The 25,786-nt window shown below is 36.2% G+C and overlaps 1 protein-coding gene and 1 non-coding gene across 4 annotated transcripts; one reads left to right on the forward strand and one right to left on the reverse strand.

Moving 5' to 3' along the window:
* The first annotated feature begins 10,823 nt into the window (after window positions 1-10,823).
* On the forward strand, window positions 10,824-24,756 carry LOC131601930 (probable NOT transcription complex subunit VIP2). Of its 3 annotated transcripts, none has more exons than XM_058873858.1 (14): window positions 10,824-11,057; window positions 12,041-12,172; window positions 13,355-13,463; window positions 13,538-13,716; window positions 13,876-14,236; window positions 21,196-21,405; window positions 21,483-21,584; window positions 22,511-22,599; window positions 22,712-22,897; window positions 23,065-23,487; window positions 23,570-23,622; window positions 23,705-23,746; window positions 24,101-24,245; window positions 24,342-24,756. In XM_058873858.1, the coding sequence occupies exons 2-14, from the start codon at window positions 12,155-12,157 to the stop codon at window positions 24,399-24,401; spliced, it is 1,977 nt and encodes a 658-aa protein (XP_058729841.1). In that variant the 5' UTR covers window positions 10,824-11,057; window positions 12,041-12,154; the 3' UTR covers window positions 24,402-24,756. The 3 variants fall into 3 exon arrangements, with proteins under 3 accessions (XP_058729841.1, XP_058729843.1, XP_058729842.1); XM_058873859.1 differs by having other exon boundaries at window positions 10,825-11,057; window positions 22,715-22,897; XM_058873860.1 differs by lacking the exon at window positions 12,041-12,172.
* On the reverse strand, window positions 13,383-13,463 carry LOC131608500 (small nucleolar RNA snoR35). The gene has a single exon (XR_009285756.1). It is a non-coding gene; the product is annotated as a small nucleolar RNA snoR35 (small nucleolar RNA).
* Window positions 24,757-25,786: the final 1,030 nt, after the last annotated feature.

Raw genomic sequence — 25,786 nt, forward strand, 5'->3', positions numbered from 1 at the left:
TATTTCTTAGGTTGTGTCACATGCTTCTTGGTGTGTGTTATGTGAAAACTTTGTGCATGTGATGTGTGCTTAATATCATGGGAGTGGCCAAATTTAAATTGGTTATACAAAGGCTTGTATGATATTTTCATATCATCCACAGATTCAAGCTTGTATGGGATTTCACCCTCATAACCAATGCCAACTCTCTTGTTTCCAGACACAGCATATATCATAGAAGCTAGCTGACTTCTGCCAATACTTCTAGATAAGAACTTCCTGAAACTTAAATCATATTCTTTCAGAATAAGATTCAGACTAGGAGTGGATTTTTCTGAATCAGAAGGAGATCCAACATTATTGGATAATTTTAAAACTTTTTCTTTTAATTCAGAATTTTCCAACTCAAGCTTTTTGGTTTCAAATTCAAATTGCTTTTTCAGCTTTTTGTATTTGAAACTAAGATGAGCTTTTAATTCAAGAAGCTCTGTTAGACTGGAAACTAACTCTTCTCTAGATAGTTCAGAGAATACCTCTTCAGAATCTGATTCTGATGTAGATTCTGATCCATCATCTTCTGTCGCCATCAGCGCAAAGTTTGCCTGCTCTCCTTCAGAGTCTGATCCTGATTCTGATTCAGAATCATCCCATGTTGCCATAAGACCTTTCTTCTTATGAAACTTCTTCTTGGGATTCTCCTTCTGAAGTTTCGGACACTCATTCTTGTAATGTCCAGGCTCATTGCACTCATAGCAGACAGCCTTCTTCTTGTCAGATCTTCTGTCACCAGAAGATTCTCCACGTTCAAATTTCTTTGAACTTCTGAAGCCTCTGAACTTCCTTTGCTTGCTCTTCCAGAGTTGGTTTACCCTTCTGGAGATCATGGACAGTTCATCTTCTTCTTCAGATTCTGATTCTTCAGGATCTTCTTCTCTAGCCTGAAAAGCGTTAGTGCATTATTTAATATTAGATTTTAATGCAACAGACTTACCTTTCTTCTGAGGCTCGTTTGACTCCAGCTCAATTTCATGGCTTCTCAAGGCACTGATAAGCTCTTCCAAAGAAACTTCATTCAGATTCTTGGCAATCTTGAATGCAGTCACCATTGGGCCCCATCTTCTAGGCAAACTTCTGATGATTTTCTTTACATGATCAGCCTTGGTGTAGCCTTTATCGAGAACTCTCAATCCAACAGTCAGAGTTTGAAATCTTGAAAACATCTTCTCAATGTCTTCATCATCCTCCATCTTGAAGGCTTCATACTTCTGGATTAATGCAAGAGCTTTGGTCTCCTTGACTTGAGCATTTCCTTCATGAGTCATCTTCAAGGACTCATATATGTCATAGGCCGTTTCCCTGTTAGATATCTTCTCATACTCAGCATGAGAGATAGCATTCAGCAAAACAGTCCTGCATTTGTGATGATTCTTGAAATCTTTCTTTTGATCATCATTCATTTCGCTTCTCGTGAGCCTTACACCAGTAGCTTTAACAGGATGTTTGTAACCATCCAACAGAAGATCCCATAGATCAGCATCTAGACCAAGAAAGTAACTTTCCAGTTTATCTTTCCAGTATTCAAAGTTTTCACCATCAAATACTGGTGGTCTAGTATAACCATTGTTACCATTGTATTGCTCAGCAGAGCCAGATGTAGATGCAGCTGGATTTGTTGGAATTTCACCAGCCATCTTTTACTGAAGCGTTTTTCTCTTCCTGAATCTTTTCTAAACACGGTTAAGTGCTTGCACCTTAGAACCGGCGCTCTGATGCCAATTGAAGGATAGAAAAACACTTAGAAGGGGGGGGGGGGTTTGAATAAGTGTAGTCTTAAAAACATGAACGATAAAAATAAATTGCACAGTTATTTTTATCCTGGTTCGTTGTTAACTAAACTACTCCAGTCCACCCCCGCGGAGTGATTTACCTCACCTGAGGATTTAATCCACTAATCGCAACAGATTACAATGGTTTTCCACTTAGTCCGCGACTAAGTCTTCCAGAGTATCCTGATCACAACCTGATCACTCCAGGAACAAATGCTTAGACACAAGCTAAGACTTTCTTAGAGTATCCTGACCACCACGTGATCACTCTAATTACAACTGCTTAGACACAAGCTAAGACTTCCTAGAGTATCCTGATCAACACTTGATCACTCTAGTTACTTACAAATTAATGTAATCAATTCTAAGAGTATTACAATTGCTTCTGAAAAGCTATAATCACAACAATGATATTTCTCTTATCGTTTAAGCTTAATCTCACTAATATATTACAACAGCAATGTAGTGAGCTTTGATGAAGATGAAGTTTCTGAGCTTTGAATTGAACAGCATTTCAGCAAGTTAATATTCACAGAATTTGGTTCAGAGTTGTTTCAGTGTTGGTAACCTTGCTTCTCATCAGAACTTCATATTTATAGGCGTTTGAGAAGATGACCATTGAGCGCATTTAATGCTTTGCGTGTTCCGTACAGCTTTGCATTTAATGTTTCACGCTTTTGTCAACTACCTCGAGCCTTGTTCACGCTGTGTCTACTGACGTTGCCTTTAATAGCTTTCAACGTTCCTTTTGTCAGTCAGCGTAGCCTGCCACCTGTACTTTCTTCTGATCTGATGTTTGTGAATATAATATTTGAATATCATCAGAGTCAAACAGGTTGGTGCATAACATCTTCTTGTCTTCTGACCTTGAAGTGCTTCTGAGCGTGATACCATGAGAACTTCAGTGCTTCTGCTTCTGATCTCAAGTTCTTCTGATGCTTCCATAGACCCATGTTCTGATTCTGCCTTGACCATCTTCTGATGTCTTGCCAGACCATGTTCTGATGTTGCATGCTGAACCTTCTGAGACAAAGCTTCTGAGCGCTGATTTGTGCATACTCTTTATATATTTCCTGAAAGGGAAATTGCAATGTATTAGAGTACCACATTATCTCACACAAAATTCATATCCTTGTTATCATCAAAACTAAGAATATTGATCAGAATAAATCTTGTTCTAACAATAGTAGTGGTAGAGGGGTTACCTACACTTCCTTTACCAAGTATGGCTCCCCGATTGTTATCTCCATAGGTGACATACCCCTTTTTCTTTGCGTGAAACTCAATGAAAAGAGATATGTCTCCCGTCATGTGTCTTGAACATCCGCTATCAAGGAACCACAACCTTTCGGCAATGTCAAGACACTTTTCCTGCAAAATTAATTTAGAGAGGGAGGTCCCCAATTTTCATTGGGTCCTTGGTAGTGAGTACATAATTTGTTGCACTTGGGCAACCATTGAAATACTCCTTTAGGAACTAAAATCCTCCTAAATTTGCATTTTTCAATGGTATGACCCTTTTTGCAACAATAATGACAGGTAATATGATGAGAATATGCTGTTTTGCTAGTTGATACTTTTGGTACAAAAGTGTACTTACTATATAAAGGAGTATACGATCTTTTGAACTTATTTGGATCAACCGCAAAAGTCACTTTTGGTTGTAGAGCCTTGTCTAATTTGGCTTTTAGATCTCTTACTTCTTTTTGCCAAATGTGACATGTCTCACAACCAAACCATGATGTAGGATCTATTTCAACTTTATCCTTTTGAATGTCTAGCATAGATTGTTTTAAAGCTTCCATATCCTTTTCGGTTTTCTAAACTTTTGATTCAAGATATGAAAAGATTTTCTTATTTGAGGCCAAAAGTTTGAAAGCTTCAATTCCATCTCTATGTAATTCTTCAAAAGCAAGTTTTAGTTGAGAATGAGATACCTTATCTATGAGTTCAGGTTTAAGATGACTTACAGCTTTCTTTTTCTTGTGTTGATGAGCCATAAGGCATAAGTTTGCTGATTCTTCTTCATCGCTTGATGAGCTTTCACTAGATGAATCACTTTCCCATGCTATGTAGGCTCTTTTAGATTTGTTATGACCTTTGCTTTGGTTCTTCTCTTTTTCCTTCTTAAGATATGGACAATCCGGTTTGTAGTGACCGGCTTTCCCACAATTAAAGCAAGGGCCTTTGATTTTTCCTTTGTTGTTGTCATCTTGTTTGAACTTGTTTGATTGCTTTCTATAGTTGATCAAGCCTTTGTCAGAATGCTTTGCTCCATTTTTCTTTAGATATTTGTTGTATCTTCGCACAAACAGTCCCATTTCCTCATCATCGGAGTCTTCGTCATCACTTGTATCACTATCCTCTAGCTCTTGTCTTGAGGTCTTTGAACTTGAAGCCTTTAGAGCTATTGATTTCTTCTCTACCTCTTTCTCCATGTTCTTCTCTTTCTTTGCCCTTTTCTCATGCATGTCAAGGCATTTAAGGTGTTGTTCATGTTCCTCTAGTTTACCAAAGAGAGTGGTAATGTCTAAGGTGTTTAGATCATTTGCTTCCTTTATTGCTGTAACCTTGGGTTGCCATTCCCTGTTCAAACATCTTAAGATTTTGTTAGTAGCAACTGCATTGGAAACAGGTCTATCAAGAGAATTTAAACGATTTTTCAAGTGAACGAATCTCTTCTGCATGTTTTCGATGGATTCACCATCTTCCATGTGGAAGAGTTCAAATTCTTGAGTTAACGTATTGATTCTAGCTAGTTTGACATCATCCGTTCCCTCGTGGGCAACTTGCAATGTGTCCCACATAGCTTTAGCGGATCTACAATGGGAAACGCGATAGTATTCATCAACTCCTAGAGCTGAGATTAGAATGTTTCTCGCTTTCCAATCGTATCCATATCTCTTTTCATCTTCAGCATCCCAAGTATTTTCTGGTTTTGGAACAACTGCACCAGCTGCATTTGTCATGGTGATCTGAAAGGGACCATTGACAATAGCTGTCCAGATGTTCCTATCAATTGCATTGATGTGGACACACATACAGTCCTTCCAATAGCCATAGTTTTCACCGTTGAAAACTGGAGCTCTATTGTGAGCCCCTTTAGGTCCGGAAGCCATCTTTCCAATAAGTGTTTCACGTAGCACGGAATAAACCAGAGCTCTTGATGCCACTTGTTAGACGCTGGCCTAAGGATCTAGAGGGGGGGTGAATAGATCTCTCAGAGTTTTTTGGAGTTAATTGAACTTTAAGCGAAAGCGGTTCTGAATCGACTCGCGTCTATTCCGAACCACTATTGAAACGATTGTATATGTGTTAAAACCACTAAATAGCTTGAGATAAAAGATAAGAGAATACCCTATAGAATCAATATGTCGCTCTAATGAAAATCGATTAACTTCTTATATGATGAACGATGTTTGCAATGCAGTAATAGTGATAGAAGCAAAAACACAAACACTTGGTGATAATGATCAATTGATGGTGATTCAATGTGTGATGAGTTGTGATGTTTATACAAGTTCTTAATTCACAATTTTAACACTTGAATCATTGATAAATTTTCAATTATCACCAAATATGAACAGAACGTAAATGAAAAGATAAAAGCGACAAGAACACGATATTTGTTTAGGCAGTTCGTCGATCGTCCTCGCTACGACTACGTCTGCCCCCAATTCCAAACTGAAATTGGGAAATCTTCCATTAATGTTGAAAGCAGTTTATACAAAGAAGATAGCAAAGCGATAAACAATAAACCAAATTTGTCGATCCTTTGAATTTTCTTCCCCCTTAATCTTGAGCCAGATCAAGGTCTTCCAAGAGCTTCACTTTGATCCCTTTCTGCAGTGTCTTGAATTGCTTGAACACTTGTTCTTCAATCTTCACACTCAGCTGGATCCTTGATGAAGCCTCTTGATAAAAAACCCCCAAAATTCACCAATCTTGGAGGACAAAACCCTCAGATTTTATTCACCAAAAACCCCACAAATCTTCACCCACTAGGAATCTTCAATTCCGTTCCATGGACGTTATCGAACTCGATCACTAACCCTCAACACAAGAATGATTATGTGTAATTGTGTTGGAGATGACGAAGAACGAAGATGAGAAGCCTTTGTGTATCTTTCAGTTGTTGGTGTTGAGAAGCAATAATGAACCTTAGACAATATATATGAGAGCTTATCACTTGGAGCAGAGAAAACCAGAAATTTTGGCATTTTTGATCAGATAGGTCGACCTCTTGTGGTGCTTAGGTCGACCTAACAGAGCTACATATCTTTTGGATGTCATTTGTTCCCAGTTAGGTCGACCTGTTAAAGAAGTAGGTCGACCAGAATCCACTTCAGATGCGTTTTGGGGACCTTTCCTCAGATTAGGTCGACCTAGTTGTTGTGTAGGTCGACCTAGCAGAATGATATGTAAATTTCTTCATTTTAGGTCGACCTGTATTGGGAGTAGGTCGACCTGACTGCTGTTTTTCTGAGTTCCTCTTATTTTGCTTGTGTTGAGTCGACCTATATGCATAGTAGGTCGACCTGCTCTGTCATGAGTGACCAATGCTTGCTTTTCTTTGATTTCTTCTGCTTGTGCCTTGTTGCTTGTATGCTTGTTGAGTTTGCCATGAATCAAAAACATCTTTGTGAGATGTGGTCTTGTATTCACAAAATATCTCGCAACATTAACAAGTTGTTGTCTACTTCTAAGCTGACCAGACAAAGAAATAAACATATGGCATAAATTCATATGAACAAAATATATCAAGAAAACTCATTCAAACATACAAAAGATTACTAATTCATTAAACTTCAGCTTATCCAACAAAACAAGTTTATCTCGGAATGAGTAAGATAATCACAACACAGAGAGATCTTAAGCTACACATTCCTAAGAAAGAAGATAAAAATGATAAACCTAAGGATGACACTTTAATCCCTTGTAATTTGCTAGTCAGCAAGTGACGTATTCTGTCACCCTCCCATTGACTCTCCGTCTTCCTTTACTTCACTTCTGCATAATTTTCCCAATTTCAGAACATTTTCTTCTTTGCATTCCAACTCTATTTATAGAGGTTTCTCAACTACATATGGTCTCTATTTGGTTCTTGAGCCTTTACAATGATTCATTAACTTAAGCTCAAAGAATAAAACATATTCCTTTGTGTTGTACTTTAATAGTACATTGTACATGAGAGACAACATGACACTGTGACAAAAATGCAACAGTAGCAGCAATGCAAGAGCATTAGTAGCAGACTAAAAACAACTTTTCAGAGTTTTGTCTTGTAGTGTTTTATTCTTATCCATTCATTTTCTCCTTTGTATTGTATCGTTTCATTCTTATCCATTCATTCTCTCCCACTTATTAGCCGTATTTTCTTCTCAAATCTCTACCACGTCAGCATCTGCACTGAAGTTGAAAACTCATGCCGGAATATTCAGGATCAAGGCTGCTACTTGGTGTCCAGGATTCCTATCGTGACAATATTCATCACCGACGCTAATTCTGCACATGCACAAAACATATAAATTTGACAAAAGAGAGCACCTAGTGTGCTCTATCCTTAATTAACTAAAGTAACATAAAACATAAATAAATGACATTAATCAAGATATAAATTACCCTAAAATTCAAGTATAAGAAGATTAAATATTTCACATAAAGTGAGTTATCAAGATGAGTATGTCATTTCCTTAAAACCGAACCTCGATAAATCTCTAGTGTTATCTCTTTTCCCTTAACTTTTTTACTTTCCACTTGTTTTCTCCATCCTTAATTTTCGTTGCATATCAAAACATTTTTTAAAAAAATATTTTCAAACTTTGATTTAGAAAATAATTTGTCATATAATGCCTATTTTCAAACCTACACAATTCACCACCTCTTGTATATGGAGTCACATGTTCAATAAGTATAACTTTCCAAAGAATTATTATTGTATAGTTAGAACATATTAATGTGTTTAATATCAATTTTTCCATCAAAATATCACTATAATTCAAATATAAAACACTTATATATGGAAGAGTTCTATTTTTTTAACAAATAAAACAATTAAATTACCAACTTACTCGTTATAAGTGGCGAGTTAGAAATTCATATATTTTGATGGTCATTAATAATATTTTCTTTTTTGAAAAGTGAATATAAATTGATAAAATAATTTGATAATTTAAATAAGTCTGCAATTTGCAAAATACATAGTATGTGTGAAAAATAATTTAGCCTAAAAATAAAGTAATTTTTTTCAATTGCCTACAAAAATGGGTGACAAATCAATTATGCAGCTAGTTAGAGTGGGGTAGCTAAGCTGAAACTTGCTAGTTGGGTTAAAGGAGTTGTTGGTCCAGGGTTCAAATCCTGACAACAGCATTTATTTGTAAACAAGTTGTTGATACTTATAAATCAACAACTTAAAAAAAATATTATGCAACTAGTTAGAGATGCCATGTACACATTATCAGGCAGGGCCGGCCCTGGGCCCGGGCAAGCAGGCCCACAGCCCAGGGCCTCAGAAAAATGAGGGCCTCAATTTTGGGAGGTGTAGGTAAGAATTTATATTACTGAAATAATAAATATAATGCTATTAGCGAAACCTAAAACAATTGGTTACTTCTAGCCCAGCGGTTAAGCCATTTTTATTGGAATTCCGTGTTGCTGGTTCGATACTAAGTGGCCACACAAATTTTTTAGTGAGTACTTCAATGTTCAATCTTTCTTAGAAAAGCCCCACAGATTTAATTAGTATTATTTTTACAAGAGTACTTCAATCTTTCTTAAAAAGACCTCACAAATTTAATTAGTATTTTTTTACAAGAATATTTATACTTCAATCTTTCTTAAAAAATAAACTTACTTATTTATACTCAGTAATTGAATTTCCATAAATTTCACTAGGTTCCTGATATAATTTTAATTTTTGTGATAACTAGTATTTATTAAATTTTAATTGTAAAATAATTTGTATATAATCAACTAAAATTTATAATGAGATTTGAAATTAAATTTTATTTTTGATAGTTATTTATTGTCACCTTTGTAATTTTATTTTAATTTATTTTGAATTTAATTGTTATACTCTGCCGTGTAAATTTTTTTACACTATCAATGCATCACAATCACTCAATTATATTATTTATTAAAATAAAAGTCAAATATTTCCAATAAATTAACGGTTGTGATTAATTGACGGTGTAAAATTTATTTTCTGTCAATGTATTCCAATTCTATTCATTTATTTTAGTAGAAAATTTTAGAGACTATTTATATATTATAATTAAATATTTAAAAGTTTGTTATACAATTAGCTCATTTATTATTAAATTTTTATGATGAAATCAAATTTATTATCAGTTGTGCTTTGATTTATTATTTATCTGATCATAAAAATAAACTTTTTTATCAATTAGGCTTAGAAATTAAAGCAATTAACACACTTAAAAGATTCTCATTCTTAATTCAATTAATCATATTTTGATTTTGATTTCTTTAAAGGTTTGCATATGACTTCTTATCTGCATTGAAATTCTTTTATTGTTAAAAACAACCAAGACTTCATATTTTTGATATTGTCTCCGAGATTCTTCTTCATTTTGGAGGCGATTAAAACTTTATAATTTTGTTAGGGGTCCATTTTTTTATTTGCCCTGGGCCTCTAAAAAGTCGGGACCAGCCCTGTTATCAGGGGTGGATAAGGTTTGGGTACAAGTGACGACAGTCCAAAAATCTCAATTATGCAAAACAAATTCCACCCGATTGAACCAAATTGCACCCAAAGAAGGTGGCAAATCAGCACGATTATAAATAAAAGTTTATTCAAATTACTTCATCAGTTTCTTCAAATTTCAAGTTGTTTGGATTTGAGATTCTTTGATTCAGATGGTGTGAGTTTAAAAGCAAAACAATAAAACAAATCTTGAACAATTTAATATATGCTTCACATGTAATATAGAGATTCCTAAATCATAAAAATAGAGAAGTAAAAACAAAGCAAGAAATAAAGAACTACTAATTTCCTACAATCATACCACCGCATCCTAACTCACTGTTACTGGTGCATGGCCACCCACAAAAATCAATATAAGAAAACATAAAGTTCTGAAAAAACAATAAAAATAGATAAGTAAAAGCAAAAAGAGAAAATAAAAACTACTAATTTCTTTTTGACAACCACGCCACCACATGATAACCCAGTATTGCTATTTGCTGGTGCATGGCCATCCATTATATATCAATTTTCTATCACTTTTCTATCCCCTTATCAATTTTCTCCCTTAATTCAATCAATCTTTTTGATATACAAGATTAAAAGAGATATTTTTTTAAAAGATATTTAAACGATAATAGTTCATTCTAAAGGAGAAAGGTGTGTATGAGATACCATGATGACATGACAAGTTGTTTTAAGTTATGACATAACGAATTATGTTTCCAATGGTAAAAAGAAATTATTCTCTTTTAATATATTTATAATACTAAATAATAAATGAAAGTTTATTGAATAAATATACCCGTCACGATTTAGACTAGGTATTAATGACTGATTATCAGGACGAACTTTCCTTTACACTCATATCAGAATTAACTATTAAAATAATATTAGTAATTTGATGCATAGTAAATTAGAAGGGTTCCATTATCGATGAGTTATATTTTCAAAACCGACCTTATTTCAACATAAATAAAGCTGGATAAATTGAACATGAAAACTCGAAACCCATTTACACCCATCTGCATGTCAGTTTTTAGGGTTGATTTTTGCGGTTTTAGACGATCACAAGTTTTTGACAATCCTTGCGCATTATTAAATAAATTTGATACTTTGTATGTATAATGTATATTTCAAATTGGGAATATGATGAATAATAATATAATAATATCAAAAGATCTATATTTGAAATACCTAATTAGAAGAGATCCATATTCCTTTTTTGAGTAATAGACATAGATAGATAGATATATGAAGTTCGATAACAAAATAAATTTATGGTAATTTGCAAAATAGGATGAAGGTGTGACAAATACTCACTTTACCAAAAAAACCAAAATAAAAAGTGTGTAGTTGCCAACCAAAGGAGGTGGCAAATCAGTTTCGCAGATAGAGATGGCCCTCTACACAATTTTATAATCAGAAGTTTACTATATTAACAAAAACCCAATTCATTCCATTCCACAAAGCTTCTCAATCGCTCTCGCTTTCTCTTTCTGGTTAGGGCTTCCGAACTCGCTCTTCTCACTCAGTCTTCTTCTCAGGTACCGAGTTGACTCTGACTCGTCCCTGCTTCGATCTACTATGCTTTGCACTTCATAATCTCACTGATTTACATGTTTTTTTTGTTCATGATTTTACGCTTCGAATATCAGTATATGATGTTGATGTTAATTTGATTCCGTGGAGTGAAAATGAAACTTCTGTTACAAATGCAGTGCCATTCATTTGTTTTTATGTGGTTTTCATATACTGTTTATGATAGAAAAGAAATATGAGATATGCTTGAACTTAAACATTGAGTTAGGGTTTGTGGCGGATAATATAGATTGAAGATTTTTATATTAAATTATTTTTTGAATCCATGAAAATGAGTTAAATGCATTGGTAGTTTCAGTTTGTTATGTGGTTTCAAACTGAGGTTGGAGTAGCATTTTTCCGCGAAAGATAATTGTAGCTGTGTGTTGCACTTAACTGTGATTGTGCTGTACAAAATCTACAGCGTTGCGGCTGTTGTAGCTGTTTGGATGTGATATCACTATGCTGTGTGATTTTTTTTCTTTTCATTTGTTGTAATTTGTAAATCATTTTACATTTGCCAGTTGACGTGGTTGAGAGTAATGCTACAACCACAGCATCAATATTGGTTTGATTCTAAGTGAAACTACTAATTTTACAGTCATATTGAAAAGTAACTGAAGTGTTTAGTATATTTTATGGCTTGTCTTAAAGGTATTTGAATATTTGATGCTTAAGCATGAATTATATATGAAAGTGAATCGACTTTGTTTTACATAGTATTTAGTTATAAAGGATTGAATGGTAAAACCTGGATGCCGCTTGTAGACGGGAGGAATGTTATAGAGAGATAGAGAGAGATCGTTGATTTGGCTTTAACTTAAATTTCTATATGTTAGTTGCTTGCTAAATTTTGGTTTAGTTTGTTGTATTCATGGATGATTATAGGTTACAATTGTATTGTGTTGTCTCTAATACACTGTCTTTCACGGTATGTTGTCCAATTTAGGTTGTTGATTATTTGCAAGGAAACACTCATCAGGTTGTTCTGACGACTTGAATATTAAGGACGATTGTTTTCTGCAACGGATGATTTTTGGCTTGGCCATTTGAAATTCATGCAATGTCGGGGTTTCTTAATGTATTTCCTCATGACTTGAAAAGCTTTCCCTCCTCATCCTTGTTTTTAATTTGTCTTCATGAAATTATATTTGCATCTTTCCCTTCACTCTATTGCTTTGTCATGGCTACCAGGTTGCTATACTGATTCATTTTTATTGAAAACTTTTGACTTTTCCATCTCTTGATTTATACAGTCTCCTATCTAAAATTTTGACTTGTGAATTCTGGATTTATATATTTTTATTTCATTCATGTTAACTCATTACCATTTCTAGTCATTGCTGTGTTTGGTAAATGATTTATTGCTTACCTAGATTGTGGCTTTGAGTTTTTTTTTAAAGAATCACTTGGTTAAAATCAGTCACCATGTCTCAACGTGCCATTTGTTATAAGATTGTCCTGCCAACATTTTGATGAATGAGATTCTGGAGACTTATAATGTTCTTACATTTCATGTTGAGTGTATATTCTGGAGAATTGAAATATGCTACAAAATGTTAAAAAGAAAAATACTCCCTCCGTTTCTTTTTAAGTGTCGTTTTAGAAGAATTTTTTTGTTCCTATTTAAGTGTCGTTTTATAATTTAATGTTATAATTTGTCAATTATACCTTATTTTTCTAATAACTCCATCTCACATTTTTAATTAGTTATTGGAAAAAGAGTGTGTGATTGAATTTATTTGGAAAGAGAAAATTAAATAAGGGTATAATAGGAAAAATAATTCTAACAGTTCACTATCTTGGTTGAAGAGCTTTATGCTAAAATGACACTTAAAAAGAAACGGAGGGAGTATCTATTTAAATACTACTTTTTGTGGATGGAGAAGAATAGTAGGACGATCACTGGGTCAGGGGGATTTCACAGCTAAACTAGATATTTGAACTTTTTTTGTTTTGTTATCATCAACCTTTTCTTGACAGCTTCTTTTTGTATGCTTGTTTAATACTGCAGTTGCATCTATGCATGGTTAGTAAATTATAAATTCTCAGGAAAGTCTGTTAATATTTAAACTTGCAGTCTTTGTTGCAGATTTCATGCCCCGTGCTTGTTGGATGCACAAATAAACTGATAATATTTGTTTAATACCTTTATTTTGTATCATTATTTTCATATTTCCTATAATGATGATTCACACGTCTAGGTTTTTTCTTTTTAACATGTTTATTATGAATATGAATTGTAACTGAACTTTCTTTGCAGTCTTCTGTGAACGGATCTGCTTCAAATCTTCCAGACGGTGCTGGACGGTCTTATGCCACATCTTTCTCTAGTCAGTCTGGTGCAGCCTCCCCAATTTTTCATCATACTGGTGGGGAGCATTTGCTGGTTTATTTCATTTTTTTCTTCTATTTAGTTAATATAATTGCCAAGTTCCTGTTACAGGTGCTATTCAAGGGATGCATAATATTCATGGGAGCTTTAATGTTCCAAACATGCCTGGTACTCTCCCACCAAGAAACTCCACACTAAATAATGTTCCGTCTGGGGGTGTTCAACAACAAGCAGGAAGTCTTTCTAGTGGAAGATTTGCATCCAACAATCTCCCTATTGCATTATCACAGGTTTGTGTTGGTGTCATGTGTGTTTTCTAAGACAGATCGAGAGTAATAACTAATAACTGAAAATTTAATAATACTTTCACCTCTTCTTTCTGTCATTTTATTACTGTTATGTTATTTACTAGGTTTTCGCTTTTCACCTTTATCAATTGTATTTTGCAGCTATCTCATGGAAGTTCCTATGGACATTCAGGAGTCACCAATAGAGGAGGTACAAGTGTTGTAGGAAACCCTGGATTTAGTAGTAGCACAAATGAATTTGGTGGTTCTATTCCTGGGTTTCCTGCATCTATTGGTAATCGAAGTGCTGTTCCAGGATTAGGAGTATCCCCAATTTCAGGAAGTGTAGATCCCCGAATCACCAGTTCTTTAGGAAACATGGTTGGCGGGGGGAATATTGGAAGGACTGGAGGATTGTCTGTTCCTGGTCTTGCTTCTCGTCTAAACTTGAGTGCAAACAGTGGATCTGGTGGTTTAGGCATGCAAGGACAAAATCGGTTGATGAGTAGCGTCCTTCCACAAGGTATGCATTTTTATAGTCACAGAAACACTGAAATTGGTGCGAGAGTAATTTTATTGTGATCATTCTGACCATGTCAATGTTGTCTTCATATTTAGTATCAACTTCTTTTCAAAGGTTCATACATTATTTTGTTGCCAACTTTGTACAAGTAATTTCCTTTCTTATAAAATTATTTTTCACTGTGAAATGTGTACCACTACAATTCTTTTCGAGCATGACATTTTCTTGTCTTGTTATTTTTGATAGAAACAATAATAATTCACAGTTACCAGAACAATTAATTCACTATGCCTCTAGTGGTCCCAAAGTTTGGAAAGTATATTCTAGAAGGGGCAAAAAGGGAATTGGGGGCTGAGTTAGTTAGCAATCATGAGGTGGCATGAAAGAGGGGAGCAGTACGTTTCCACAATATAAGGAGCAGTCAGCAGAGAGAATAATCATCTCTGGATTGTAGCTAGATCTGGGAGGAATGAATAGGATCTCATAGTATCCTATAGGAGCGTAGCTCTGGGCCCATTCTGGGATTTACACTTTTCTATTCTCTGTACTTGTTTCCATTTTCCATCAATAAAGCCTCTTTTCCTCATATTTTCATAACTGTTTTACTGCTATATTCCTTATTGCTTTGTTAGTCTGTAACAAACTGGTCCGACCTACCGGATATCATTCCCGGAACCAGTGAATGCCCCCAAAGAAGGCTAACTACTCGGAGTTTGTTAAGATGGAAGCGAAGGTAGCGGCGTTAGAAGGCGAGATGTCGGAGGTGAAGTCGACGTTGTTAGACGTCCAGAATGCGGTGAAGACTAGCCATGAGAGTCTCATGGCCATGTTTGAACGGTGTCTAGGCAAGACGATGATGGAAGAAGCAGATAGTGTGATTAACAAAGGAGGACGGTCATCAGGGAAGGGGAACTCCTCCGGATCCGTGCTTCACAATCTCAGTGGGGATGCATTGACAGAGTTCCGTCAATCCATCAAGAAGGTGGAGCTACCGTCTTTCAACGGCGAAGATCCCGCAGGGTGGATTTCACGGGCTGAAGTGTATTTCAGTGTTCAGGGGACACTACCGGAGTTGAAGGTGAGTCTAGCTCAGTTGTGTATGGAGGGAGCTACGATTCATTTCTTCAATTCTCTAGTCGGAGAAGAAGAAGGTTTGTCGTGGGAGAAGTTGAAGGAATCACTGTTGGCCAGATATGGTGGTCACGGCAACGGTGACGTATATGAGCAATTAACAGGGCTGAAACAGAGTGGAACGGTGGAAGAATACATCACCGAGTTTGAGTATCTTATGGCTCAGATTCCGAAATTGCCTGACAAGCAATTTTTGGGGTATTTTCTTCACGGGTTGAAGGCGGAGATTAGAGGTAGAGTTCGCAGCTTCGTAGCTATGGGGGAAATGAGTCGCGCGAGGTTGTTACAGGTGACTCGTGCAGTTGAGAAGGAGATCTATGGAGAAAATGGGTCATCTAGTAGTAGGGGGACCAGATCTGGAAACGGGTCACACCGACCCGGAACTCATGGAGCGGGTCGAGGGAATTCAGATTGGGTTTTAGTGAAAAATAGAGAAGGTGGGGTGAATGGGGGTTCTAAAAGTAATCCTGTTGGGCTTAGAGAGGAAAGAACAGCCCATGGAGATAAGAGAAGGAATGGGCCTCGTGATAGGGGATTTCAACATTTATCCTATCAGGAATTGATGGATAGAAAACAGAAGGGTCTTTGCTTCAAATGTAAGGGGCCTTTCTCTCCTACACACCAATGCCCCGATAAACACCTCCGAATCCTTCTTGTTGATGACAGCGATACGGAGGAGATAGAGGGTCAAGTTTTGGCGATCGAAGTGAATGAGGCGGAGGACGATGAGATGGGAGAGATGAGTTTGATGCATTTGGATCAGATGGCTAATCACACCCCTCAAGTTATACGATTCCAAGGTGAGATCAAAGGAGTTCCGGTGCTTGTGTTGGTAGACAGCGGAGCTACGCATAACTTCATTTCTCAGAAGTTGGTATGCAAGATGGACTGGCCAATGGAGAAAAGCTCACAAATGCGAATCAAGTTGGGTGATGGGTTTCAAACTATGACTCAAGGAGTTTGCAGGGAGGTGGAATTGAAGATTGGAGGATTTGGGATTCAAGCAGATATGCATCTGTTTGAGTTAGGTGGAATCGATGTCGTATTGGGAATAGAGTGGCTGAATACTCTTGGAGATATGATTATGAATTGGAAGAAGCAACTCATGAGTTTTTGGAGTAATAAGGAGTGGGTTACATTACAAGGCTTAGGGAGCACCAATGAGTCCATGGTGGCTTTGCAAAGTATATTAGAAAAGCCTAAGCAGTGGAGAGAAAGGAAGTTAGGGAGTATAGAGAAGCAGGGGAGTGGAGCACAAGAGGGGCATTTATCTCAACAACAGAAAGAGAGGGTGGGTCAGTTATTACACAATTTTGCTTCGGTGTTCGAAGAGCCTAAGGGGCTACCTCCAATCAGAGAGAAGGAACATGCCATTAATTTAGTAGAAGGAACAAGTCCGGTGAATGTAAGGCCCTATAGATATCCTCATCATCACAAAGATGAAATTGAGAAACAAATCAAAGAGATGTTGGCTATCGGAGTAATCAGGAACAGCACAAGCTCTTTCTCCAGTCCGGTAATATTGGTGAAGAAGAAGGATAGTTCGTGGCGCATGTGCATAGACTACAGGGCCCTAAATAAGGTAACCATCCCTGATAAATTCCCAATACCTGTTATAGAAGAGTTGTTAGATGAGTTGCATGGTGCTAGGTTTTTTTCTAAACTGGATTTAAAATCTGGTTATCATCAAGTGAGGGTCAAAGAAGGAGATGTACACAAGACCGCTTTCCGTACTCATGAGGGACACTACGAGTTCCTCGTGATGCCATTTGGCCTTATGAATGCACCCTCCACATTCCAAAGCCTCATGAATGAAGTGTTTAAACCCATGCTTAGGAAATATGTGTTGGTTTTCTTCGACGATATCTTAGTATACAGTACTAATTGGGAGACCCATTTGCAACATTTACAAATGGTGTTGCAAGTATTAGATGACAATGGGTTAGTAGCCAACAAGAAGAAGTGTCTCTTTGCTCATAAATCCATCGATTATTTGGGGCATGTCATATCCCAAGAGGGAGTCGCTGTGGATCCTAATAAGGTAGTCAGTGTGACCCAATGGCCTACACCTAAGAATGTCAAGGGAGTTAGAGGCTTCTTAGGGCTGACGGGATATTACAGAAAATTTATTAAACACTATGGCAGGATAGCTAAGCCGTTAACAGAGTTGACAAAGAAAGACGGGTTTAAGTGGGGAGATGAAACTCAAAGAGCTTTTGAAGAGTTGAAGGTGAAGCTAACTACAGCACCTGTCCTGGCTCTACCTGATTTTAGTAAGCCATTTGTAATCGAGTGTGATGCCTCGGGTAGTGGTATAGGGGCAATTCTAATGCAGGACAAACGGCCGATAGCTTACTTTAGTAAGGTGTTGGGAGTAAGAAATCTGTCCAAGTCTGCATATGAGAAAGAACTTATGGCATTGGGGTTGGCTATACAACATTGGAGACCTTACCTCCTTGGTCGGAAATTCATTGTCTCTACCGACCAAAAGAGCCTGAAGCAACTGTTGCAGCAGAGAATATCCACTGCAGAGCAGCAAAACTGGGCTGCAAAACTACTGGGTTATGACTTTGAGGTTGTCTATAAGCAAGGTAAATTAAATAGAGGAGCTGACGCCTTGTCTAGAATGCACGAGGGAATGGAGTTGAGGAGTATCACATCCTTTATGCAGTGGGATCAGGCACAATTAATGAAGGAGGAGGTGCAGAATGATGAGGAATTACAGAAGATAATAGCTGAACTGTCACAAGATCCGGTTTCCAAACCTGGATATGTCTACAAACATGGAGTTTTAATGTATGACGGTAGACTAGTCCTTTCAAGACATTCAGCCATGATTCCTACGCTATTGAAAGAGTTCCATAGCACTCCACAAGGAGGACATTCGGGGTTTTATAAGACATATAGAAGGCTGGCAGCAAATGTATATTGGGTGGGAATGAAGGGAGTAGTGCAGGAATTTGTAAGAAGTTGTGATGTTTGCCAAAGGCAAAAATACTTAGCTTCTTCTCCAGGGGGTTTGTTACAACCTCTGCCAATACCTGAACGCATTTGGGAAGACATTTCTATGGATTTCATCACCGGCTTGCCGAAATCCAAGGGGTATGAAGCTATTTTCGTAGTAGTGGACAGGTTGTCTAAATATTGTCACTTTATTCCTCTTAAGCATCCATATACTGCTAGAAGTTTGGCTGAGATTTTTAGCAAGGAAGTAGTCAGGTTGCATGGCATACCTATATCTATTGTGAGTGATAGAGATCCTATCTTCATGAGCAATTTTTGGAGAGAATTGTTTAAGGCCCAGGGAACTCAGCTCAAGATGAGCTCGGCCTATCACCCGGAGTCCGATGGCCAGACAGAGGTAGTTAACCGGTGTTTAGAGACGTACCTTAGATGCTTCATCTCCGATCAGCCCAAGACTTGGATGTCATGGCTACATTGGGCTGAATACTGGTTCAATACTTCATTTCACACTACTACAGAGTACACCCCTTTTGAACTAGTCTATGGTAGACCTCCTCCTGTGATGGGTAGATGGGTTCAAGGAGAGACAAGGGTTGAGGCAGTGCAGAGGGACTTAATAGAAAGGGATGAGGCAATCAGACAACTGAGAAGTCATTTGCACAGAGCACAGGATAGAATGAAGGCTCAGGCTGATAAGAAGAGAAGTGATAGGAGCTTTGAAGTAGGAGAATGGGTCTTTGTTAAGTTGAGAGCACATAGGCAAAATTCTGTAGTTACTAGAATTAATGCTAAGCTGGCTGCTAGATACTATGGCCCTTACCCTATTACGGAGAGAATTGGAGCTGTCGCCTACAAATTGAGATTGCCAACAAGTTCCAGAGTTCATCCGGTGTTTCATGTATCACTATTGAAAAAAGCTGTGGGACAGTACCATGAGAATGAAGAGCTGCCAGACCTTATGGCAGGAGAGCAGGAAGAGGTGTTTGAACCTGAAACTGTGCTGGCTGTGAGGAAGGTACAGAAGCAAGGTGAAGAGGTTAAACAGTTACTTATCCATTGGAAGGGGAAGACAGTAGAGGAAGCTACTTGGGAGGATTATATCATGCTCAAAAGTCAATTTCCACAATTCAACCTTGAGGACAAGGTTGTAGTCGAAGAGAGGAGTATTGATAGAAACAATAATAATTCACAGTTACCAGAACAATTAATTCACTATGCCTCTAGTGGTCCCAAAGTTTGGAAAGTATATTCTAGAAGGGGCAAAAAGGGAATTGGGGGCTGAGTTAGTTAGCAATCATGAGGTGGCATGAAAGAGGGGAGCAGTACGTTTCCACAATATAAGGAGCAGTCAGCAGAGAGAATAATCATCTCTGGATTGTAGCTAGATCTGGGAGGAATGAATAGGATCTCATAGTATCCTATAGGAGCGTAGCTCTGGGCCCATTCTGGGATTTACACTTTTCTATTCTCTGTACTTGTTTCCATTTTCCATCAATAAAGCCTCTTTTCCTCATATTTTCATAACTGTTTTACTGCTATATTCCTTATTGCTTTGTTAGTCTGTAACAATTTTCAGTATGTTGCATGTGTTTTTATAGTGATTGCTTGCAAGCATTGGCTGACAAGTGGTTTGATTACTTTTAGTAGTCATTTACAAGTTACAATGGTGATGGGACAACAAAATTTATGTAGTCAGTCTTGAATTATGTTTGCTTTCTTTATCCTATAGATCCATATTCGATATCTATTTTTGTTCACTTCACTCCCATTAAAAGTGCACTCTTTGTCCTGATTTTCTGATCCTAATATTGTCATTTATCAAATTATTTATTTGCAATATTATATGTGGATTAAAAGTTTTTCTGTCTCTGTCAGTTACCATGCTGTCAAAAAAATCGTGTTTTATCTTATTACCATACATGTCTTTTTTTTCTATTAACATAAAATTTATATAAACTATATATGTTGGATAAAGGCATGATTTTTGATAGAACATTCTGACGTAGTTTGATCCATATAGCCGGCCCCACTTAGTGGGAAAAACTTGATTGTTGTTGTTACTATATAAGCTCATCCATTGGCTGATGAGACCATTTTAATTATTAAACACATAGGTCGAAAACAATTTGCTAGCCTAACTTCAAAGCAGAAACAGTGTGCCTTAATTATTCCAGCAAGGTCATGTTGGGTGGTAAAAATGAAAATGGAAAGTTCTGTATGCTGCAGACGATTCAACATTTCAGCTATTGTATACTATTGAGCTAATAGACCATCATCGTATACGAATGAAAAGAGAACAGGCTTCTCAGAAACCAGTAACCCCACATGCTGGTCAAAAGTTGCTGTGGAGGAAACTGGGGTCAAGGCACTCCACTGCTGAGGCCTATCTGCGAGCAACAGGCTGCAGTTTTCAGCCTCTACTTTAAACCACTCTACTCCGCTGTAGCATGCTATTGCTAACCTAGAATTTGAGACACGTGGATGATCAGTCTCATTATAGAAGAACATAAGGAAACAGAAATTACACAAAGTAGTTGAAGTTGGTTAAGAATAGTTAATTGCATTACTAGTTGGGTGGTTAGATTATATAGTGGGAGGAGAGTAGATGATTATTCATTATGTTTTTATTCTTTTGAAACTCAAGCCTTAACTTTTTTTTAGTAAAGGAAGATCCTTGGAAGGAGGACTCTCTTTGGGTTCTATCCTTGTAAATCAATAAACACTACCAAAGCATTAATCGTCCTTTTCCTTCTTTTTTTCATCTCTCAGAAAATTCTACTTTTCCTTGGTTCCTATCACATGTTGAGTTTATTTATAATAATTATAATACTATGCTACTTTGCGGTGACAACATCTTTATTCAGGATCTCCGCAGGTGCTTTCAATGTCAGGGAATTCTTATCCTAGTGCTGGAGGCCCGCTTTCCCAAAGCCATGTTCACGCAGTAAATAACTTGAACACTATGAGGATGTTGAATGATGTAAATTCCAATGATAGTTCACCTTTTGACCTCAATGATTTCCCTCAACTGACAAGTCGTCCTGGTTCTGCTGGAGGATCTCAAGGACAGTTGGGTATGCAAATGCAATTATATTTTATATTTGATGCTTTTGATTACTTCTACAATAATGATACAAACACAAAATTGCAGGTTCTTTACGGAATCAGGGTCTTGGTGTTAGTCCTATTGGTCAACAAAACCATGAATTTAGCATTCAAAATGAAGATTTCCCTGCATTACCAGGATTCAAAGGTGTACTGTTGTTTGACTAAGACATGTGACTTTATCGTTCATTTTTTTGTTGCAATATTGGTGGATCTATTATGCAAATATATCGTATATCCATCTTCAGTTTTGAAGTTTAAAAGTTTATTTTCTTAGAAACCATCTTCAGTTTTGAAGTTTAAAAGTTTATTTTCTTAGAAATCAATCATAGAATGAACTTTATGCTTTCTTTTGGACCTTCAATGCTTGGCTTTATTACTCTCAGTTTTATTCTCATGTTGCTCTTGATAGGTTATAATAGGCATATGCTCTTGATAGATTATTATAAGCATATGATCCTGGTTATATCGTATAACCATCTTCAGTTTTGAAGTTTAAAAGTTACGTTTTTGAGAAATCAATCGTAGAATGAACTTTATGCTCTCTTTTGTAATAGAATTGATAGGTAGAGATAGCAAATACATTTTGGATCTAAATAACTTTTGATTTCTGAAATTATTTAGTTACAACTTGCTGCAACTGTCTGCTTTATATATAGCACAGATTAGTTGACCTGCAATAGCAGGTTTTATCAATGCTCAAGCTGACATGTGTCAGTCTTGAGCCTAAGCCTATTACATACTCTAATATTTTGGAAGGTCTTTTGGAGCTTCAATGCTTGGCTTTATTACTCTTTGTTTGATTCTCATGTTGCTCTTGATAGGTTATTATAGTCATATGCTCTTGATATGTTATTATAGGCATATGCTCCTGGTTGTGTGTAAAGCATATGTACTGTATATTATAAATTTAATGAAGATGCCTTAATGTCACTAAATGTTGCCAAGCAACTAATTACTTAGGTTTGTACTGATGAATCTTTGATTGTTATGGTGTAAATGACAACTTTGTCACTTGAATGAAAGTTGCTCAATTTACTCCCAGAGATGTTTCTGACCATATTATGTGTACAGGTGTTAGTGCAGATTATGATATGGATATGCACCAGAAAGAACAACTTCATGACAATGCTATGCCAATGATGCAATCTCAGCATTTCTCTGTGAGTAACATGTTATAAAAAATCGAAAACTCATGCTATATAGAGATCCACATATATATAATATTGATAGGTCTGAAGCTCTCATTTCTCAACTTTTCATACTTTCAATCAGCAGATGGGGAGGTCTGCTGGTTTCAGCTTGGGGGGAACATATTCATCCCATCGTCCCCAACCGCAACAGCATAATCCTTCAGTCAGCAGTGGCAGTGGCTCGTTCTCATCGGCAAATAACCAGGATCTTCTCCATCAACATGGATCAGATATTTTTCCGTCTTCACGTTCTGCCTATCAGTCACAGGTTCGCAATTTTTCTACGACGAATGGGGGAACTTGTTTTTTTTTAATTATGAAATCTCCCTTCTCCATTTCAGCTTGTTTTTCATAAGTGCCTGCTTAAACTAAAATAATGTAATTCCTTCTGGAGCATGTATTTCTGACATTCAAATCACTCTGCATTTTTTTAAGACAAATGGACCTCCTGGCATTGGATTGAGGCCTTTAAATTCTTCAAATACAGTTTCTGGTATGGGTTCATCATACGACCAACTCATTCAACAATATCAACAGCAAAAGAATCAATCCCAGTTTCGTCTTCAAATGCCATCTCTAAATCAGTCTTTTAGGGATCAGGGCATGATGTCTATGCAAGCTGCACAATCACCAGATCCATATGGTTTGCTTGGCCTGTTAAGTGTAATCAGGATGAACGATCTTGACTTGGCATCTCTAGCTCTTGGAATTGATCTCACTACACTTGGCTTAAATCTTAATTCATCAGAAAATCTTCATAAGACTTTTAAGTCTCCATGGGCAGAAGAATCGGCTAAGGGCGATCCAGAGTTTAATGTGCCACAGTGTTATTATGCCGAACAACCACCTGCTCTACACGTGAGTTTTTATATTGTTTTATAATTTTATTTCCCTATTGTTAAACCATTTCTCCGGGCTAATTGTCTAATGCATGTTGCAGCTAGGTTATTTTTCAAAGTTTTCAGTGGAAACATTGTTTTACATATTTTACAGGTGCTTTTTAAAATCTGAATCTTGCTTTTTTTGTATTGGTTTGTTTGGTATTGTATTTAATATAAAATTTTCTTTTCTGCAGTATGCCCAAAGACAAAGCACAATTATGTGCTGCAATTGAGCTGTATGTCGTTTTCTTCAATCGATCCTATTTTGGTTGTTTCTTTTGATTTTTGAATGATTTGGGATTATTAAAATTTGGGAACAGTCAACTCGATAAGTGGCTAATTAAAGGCAGTTTGATTTGCAGCTATAAGTGTACCTCTGTTTATAACCAAAAGGAACTCTTTTATCTTGGATCAAAATGATTTTTCAGTTTTCCAAATGGGAACCAAACATACTCCTAGTTCATACATAATCAACTCATTAAAGTCTTTCTTAACCACTTAATCAGTTATTTTGACACTATTCCCAAAATCTTGATTATCTGAATTATTTTTCTTAGTTCACTTATTTCTAACAAAGGGTTATTGCTCAGTAACAACAGAGGCTGGTTTTACCACAAAGAGTATCGATTGTGGTTTACAAGAGCACCCAACATGGAGCCGCTGGTGAAAACAAACACATACGAGAGAGGAACTTATCACTGTTTTGATCCAAGTTCATTTGAAACAGTCCGCAAGGTTAGTTTTCGTGAATAAGCCATTTCCGTGATGTTTTTTCTATTTTATCTTGTTTCAAAGTCATATTGTTGGCCTAAATGTACAACCTTGTTGCAGGATAATGTTGTTCTTCATTATGATATGCTGGAAAAGAGACCTCATTTACCTCAGCATTAAGGGGGATTCAAATCCTTTAATGTAAATTTTCAATTATGGATTTAAGTCTTCTGAAAATTATAGCAATAGTGTTCCATCAATATGTTGTTCATTCCGTTTTTGCTTCGGTGCTCCTGATCGAGTCTAGTATATTTTCTTTCCCCGGCCCCAATATGAACAGTAGCTAAGATAGGCGTTAGGATAACCTAGCAATCTGATAGATGATTTTCTGCTGACTTGTTAGAATGTACATAAAAAAACACCTGAATCAAAGTTAGATATAGTGTGGCTGGGTGTTATTCTCCGCCTACTTGAAACCAATTTTAGAGCTGCTGTTGATGTTTTTCCAAAAATGCAGATTATGGCCTTGCATCTATTATTACTTCCATTGGACGACTTAATAAACAAAATTAACTAACGTATAGTTCATTTAATTTTTGTTGACTTCATATAATAGTTTTTAAAACTCTCATTGATGGTATATTTTGTAGAGGGTTCTTACATTTTACTTCTCTTAAAATAAGTGAAAGGAATTTTTGGAATAATAATATTACAAACAAGTTAGTTAAATTTGCTTTTGATTTAATGAAACCGGATTTCTTCTTTGTTTAAATTCAGTTTTGGCAAATTATGCAATAAATTATTATGAGCCAGAAATTGAAGTTTAGTCTGCTTAGAAATTACTACCTCCCTTACCAAAGAGAAATTACTACCACTTTTATTACAAGACTTAGTTTTTATAATTTTTTTATTTTTAATATCAGACTTGTTTTTAATTTAAATGTAGTAATAGTAATTTCCTTACAAAACAATTCCTATTAAATTTACAATTGATAATTGTAAATTTTTTTAATTATTATGCTGGAAAAATATGTTTAAGTGACATTTTATATAGACCCATTTTTAGAATTAGTTTTAAAATATTTGCGAAATTTGTAAATGTCTTATAATAAGAGACAAAGGAAATACAAAGTTGTAAACGGTTTTTTGTATAGATTAAGAGGGGGAATTACTAATGTCATTGTAAATGGTGAAAAAATGAAAAATTTAATGATGCTCATCTGATTTTAGAGATGTATCTTCGAACGCATCTTGCATCCCACCAAAATCATGAACATTTGAGTTGAGCCCCATACTTTTTTCAAGGTTTATTTTGAATATGCATCTCCGAAACAATTCAATATACACTCCATGCATTCCTTACTATGCATCTCTATATGCTTACCATACATAATTCGGAAATGCATCTCCGAAACTAAACCAGACAATAATTCTTGACTTTTATTTAGAGATGATGTGATGAATTTGACGATATATTATAACTATACTATTATTTTCAATTTTGTATAAATTAAACCATACACCCGATATGATGAAAATGAAAATGACATATATAAAATAATAAA

Source organism: Vicia villosa, linkage group LG5, assembly GCF_029867415.1.
Source record: "Vicia villosa cultivar HV-30 ecotype Madison, WI linkage group LG5, Vvil1.0, whole genome shotgun sequence".
In the NCBI taxonomy this organism is placed as follows: domain Eukaryota; kingdom Viridiplantae; phylum Streptophyta; class Magnoliopsida; order Fabales; family Fabaceae; genus Vicia; species Vicia villosa.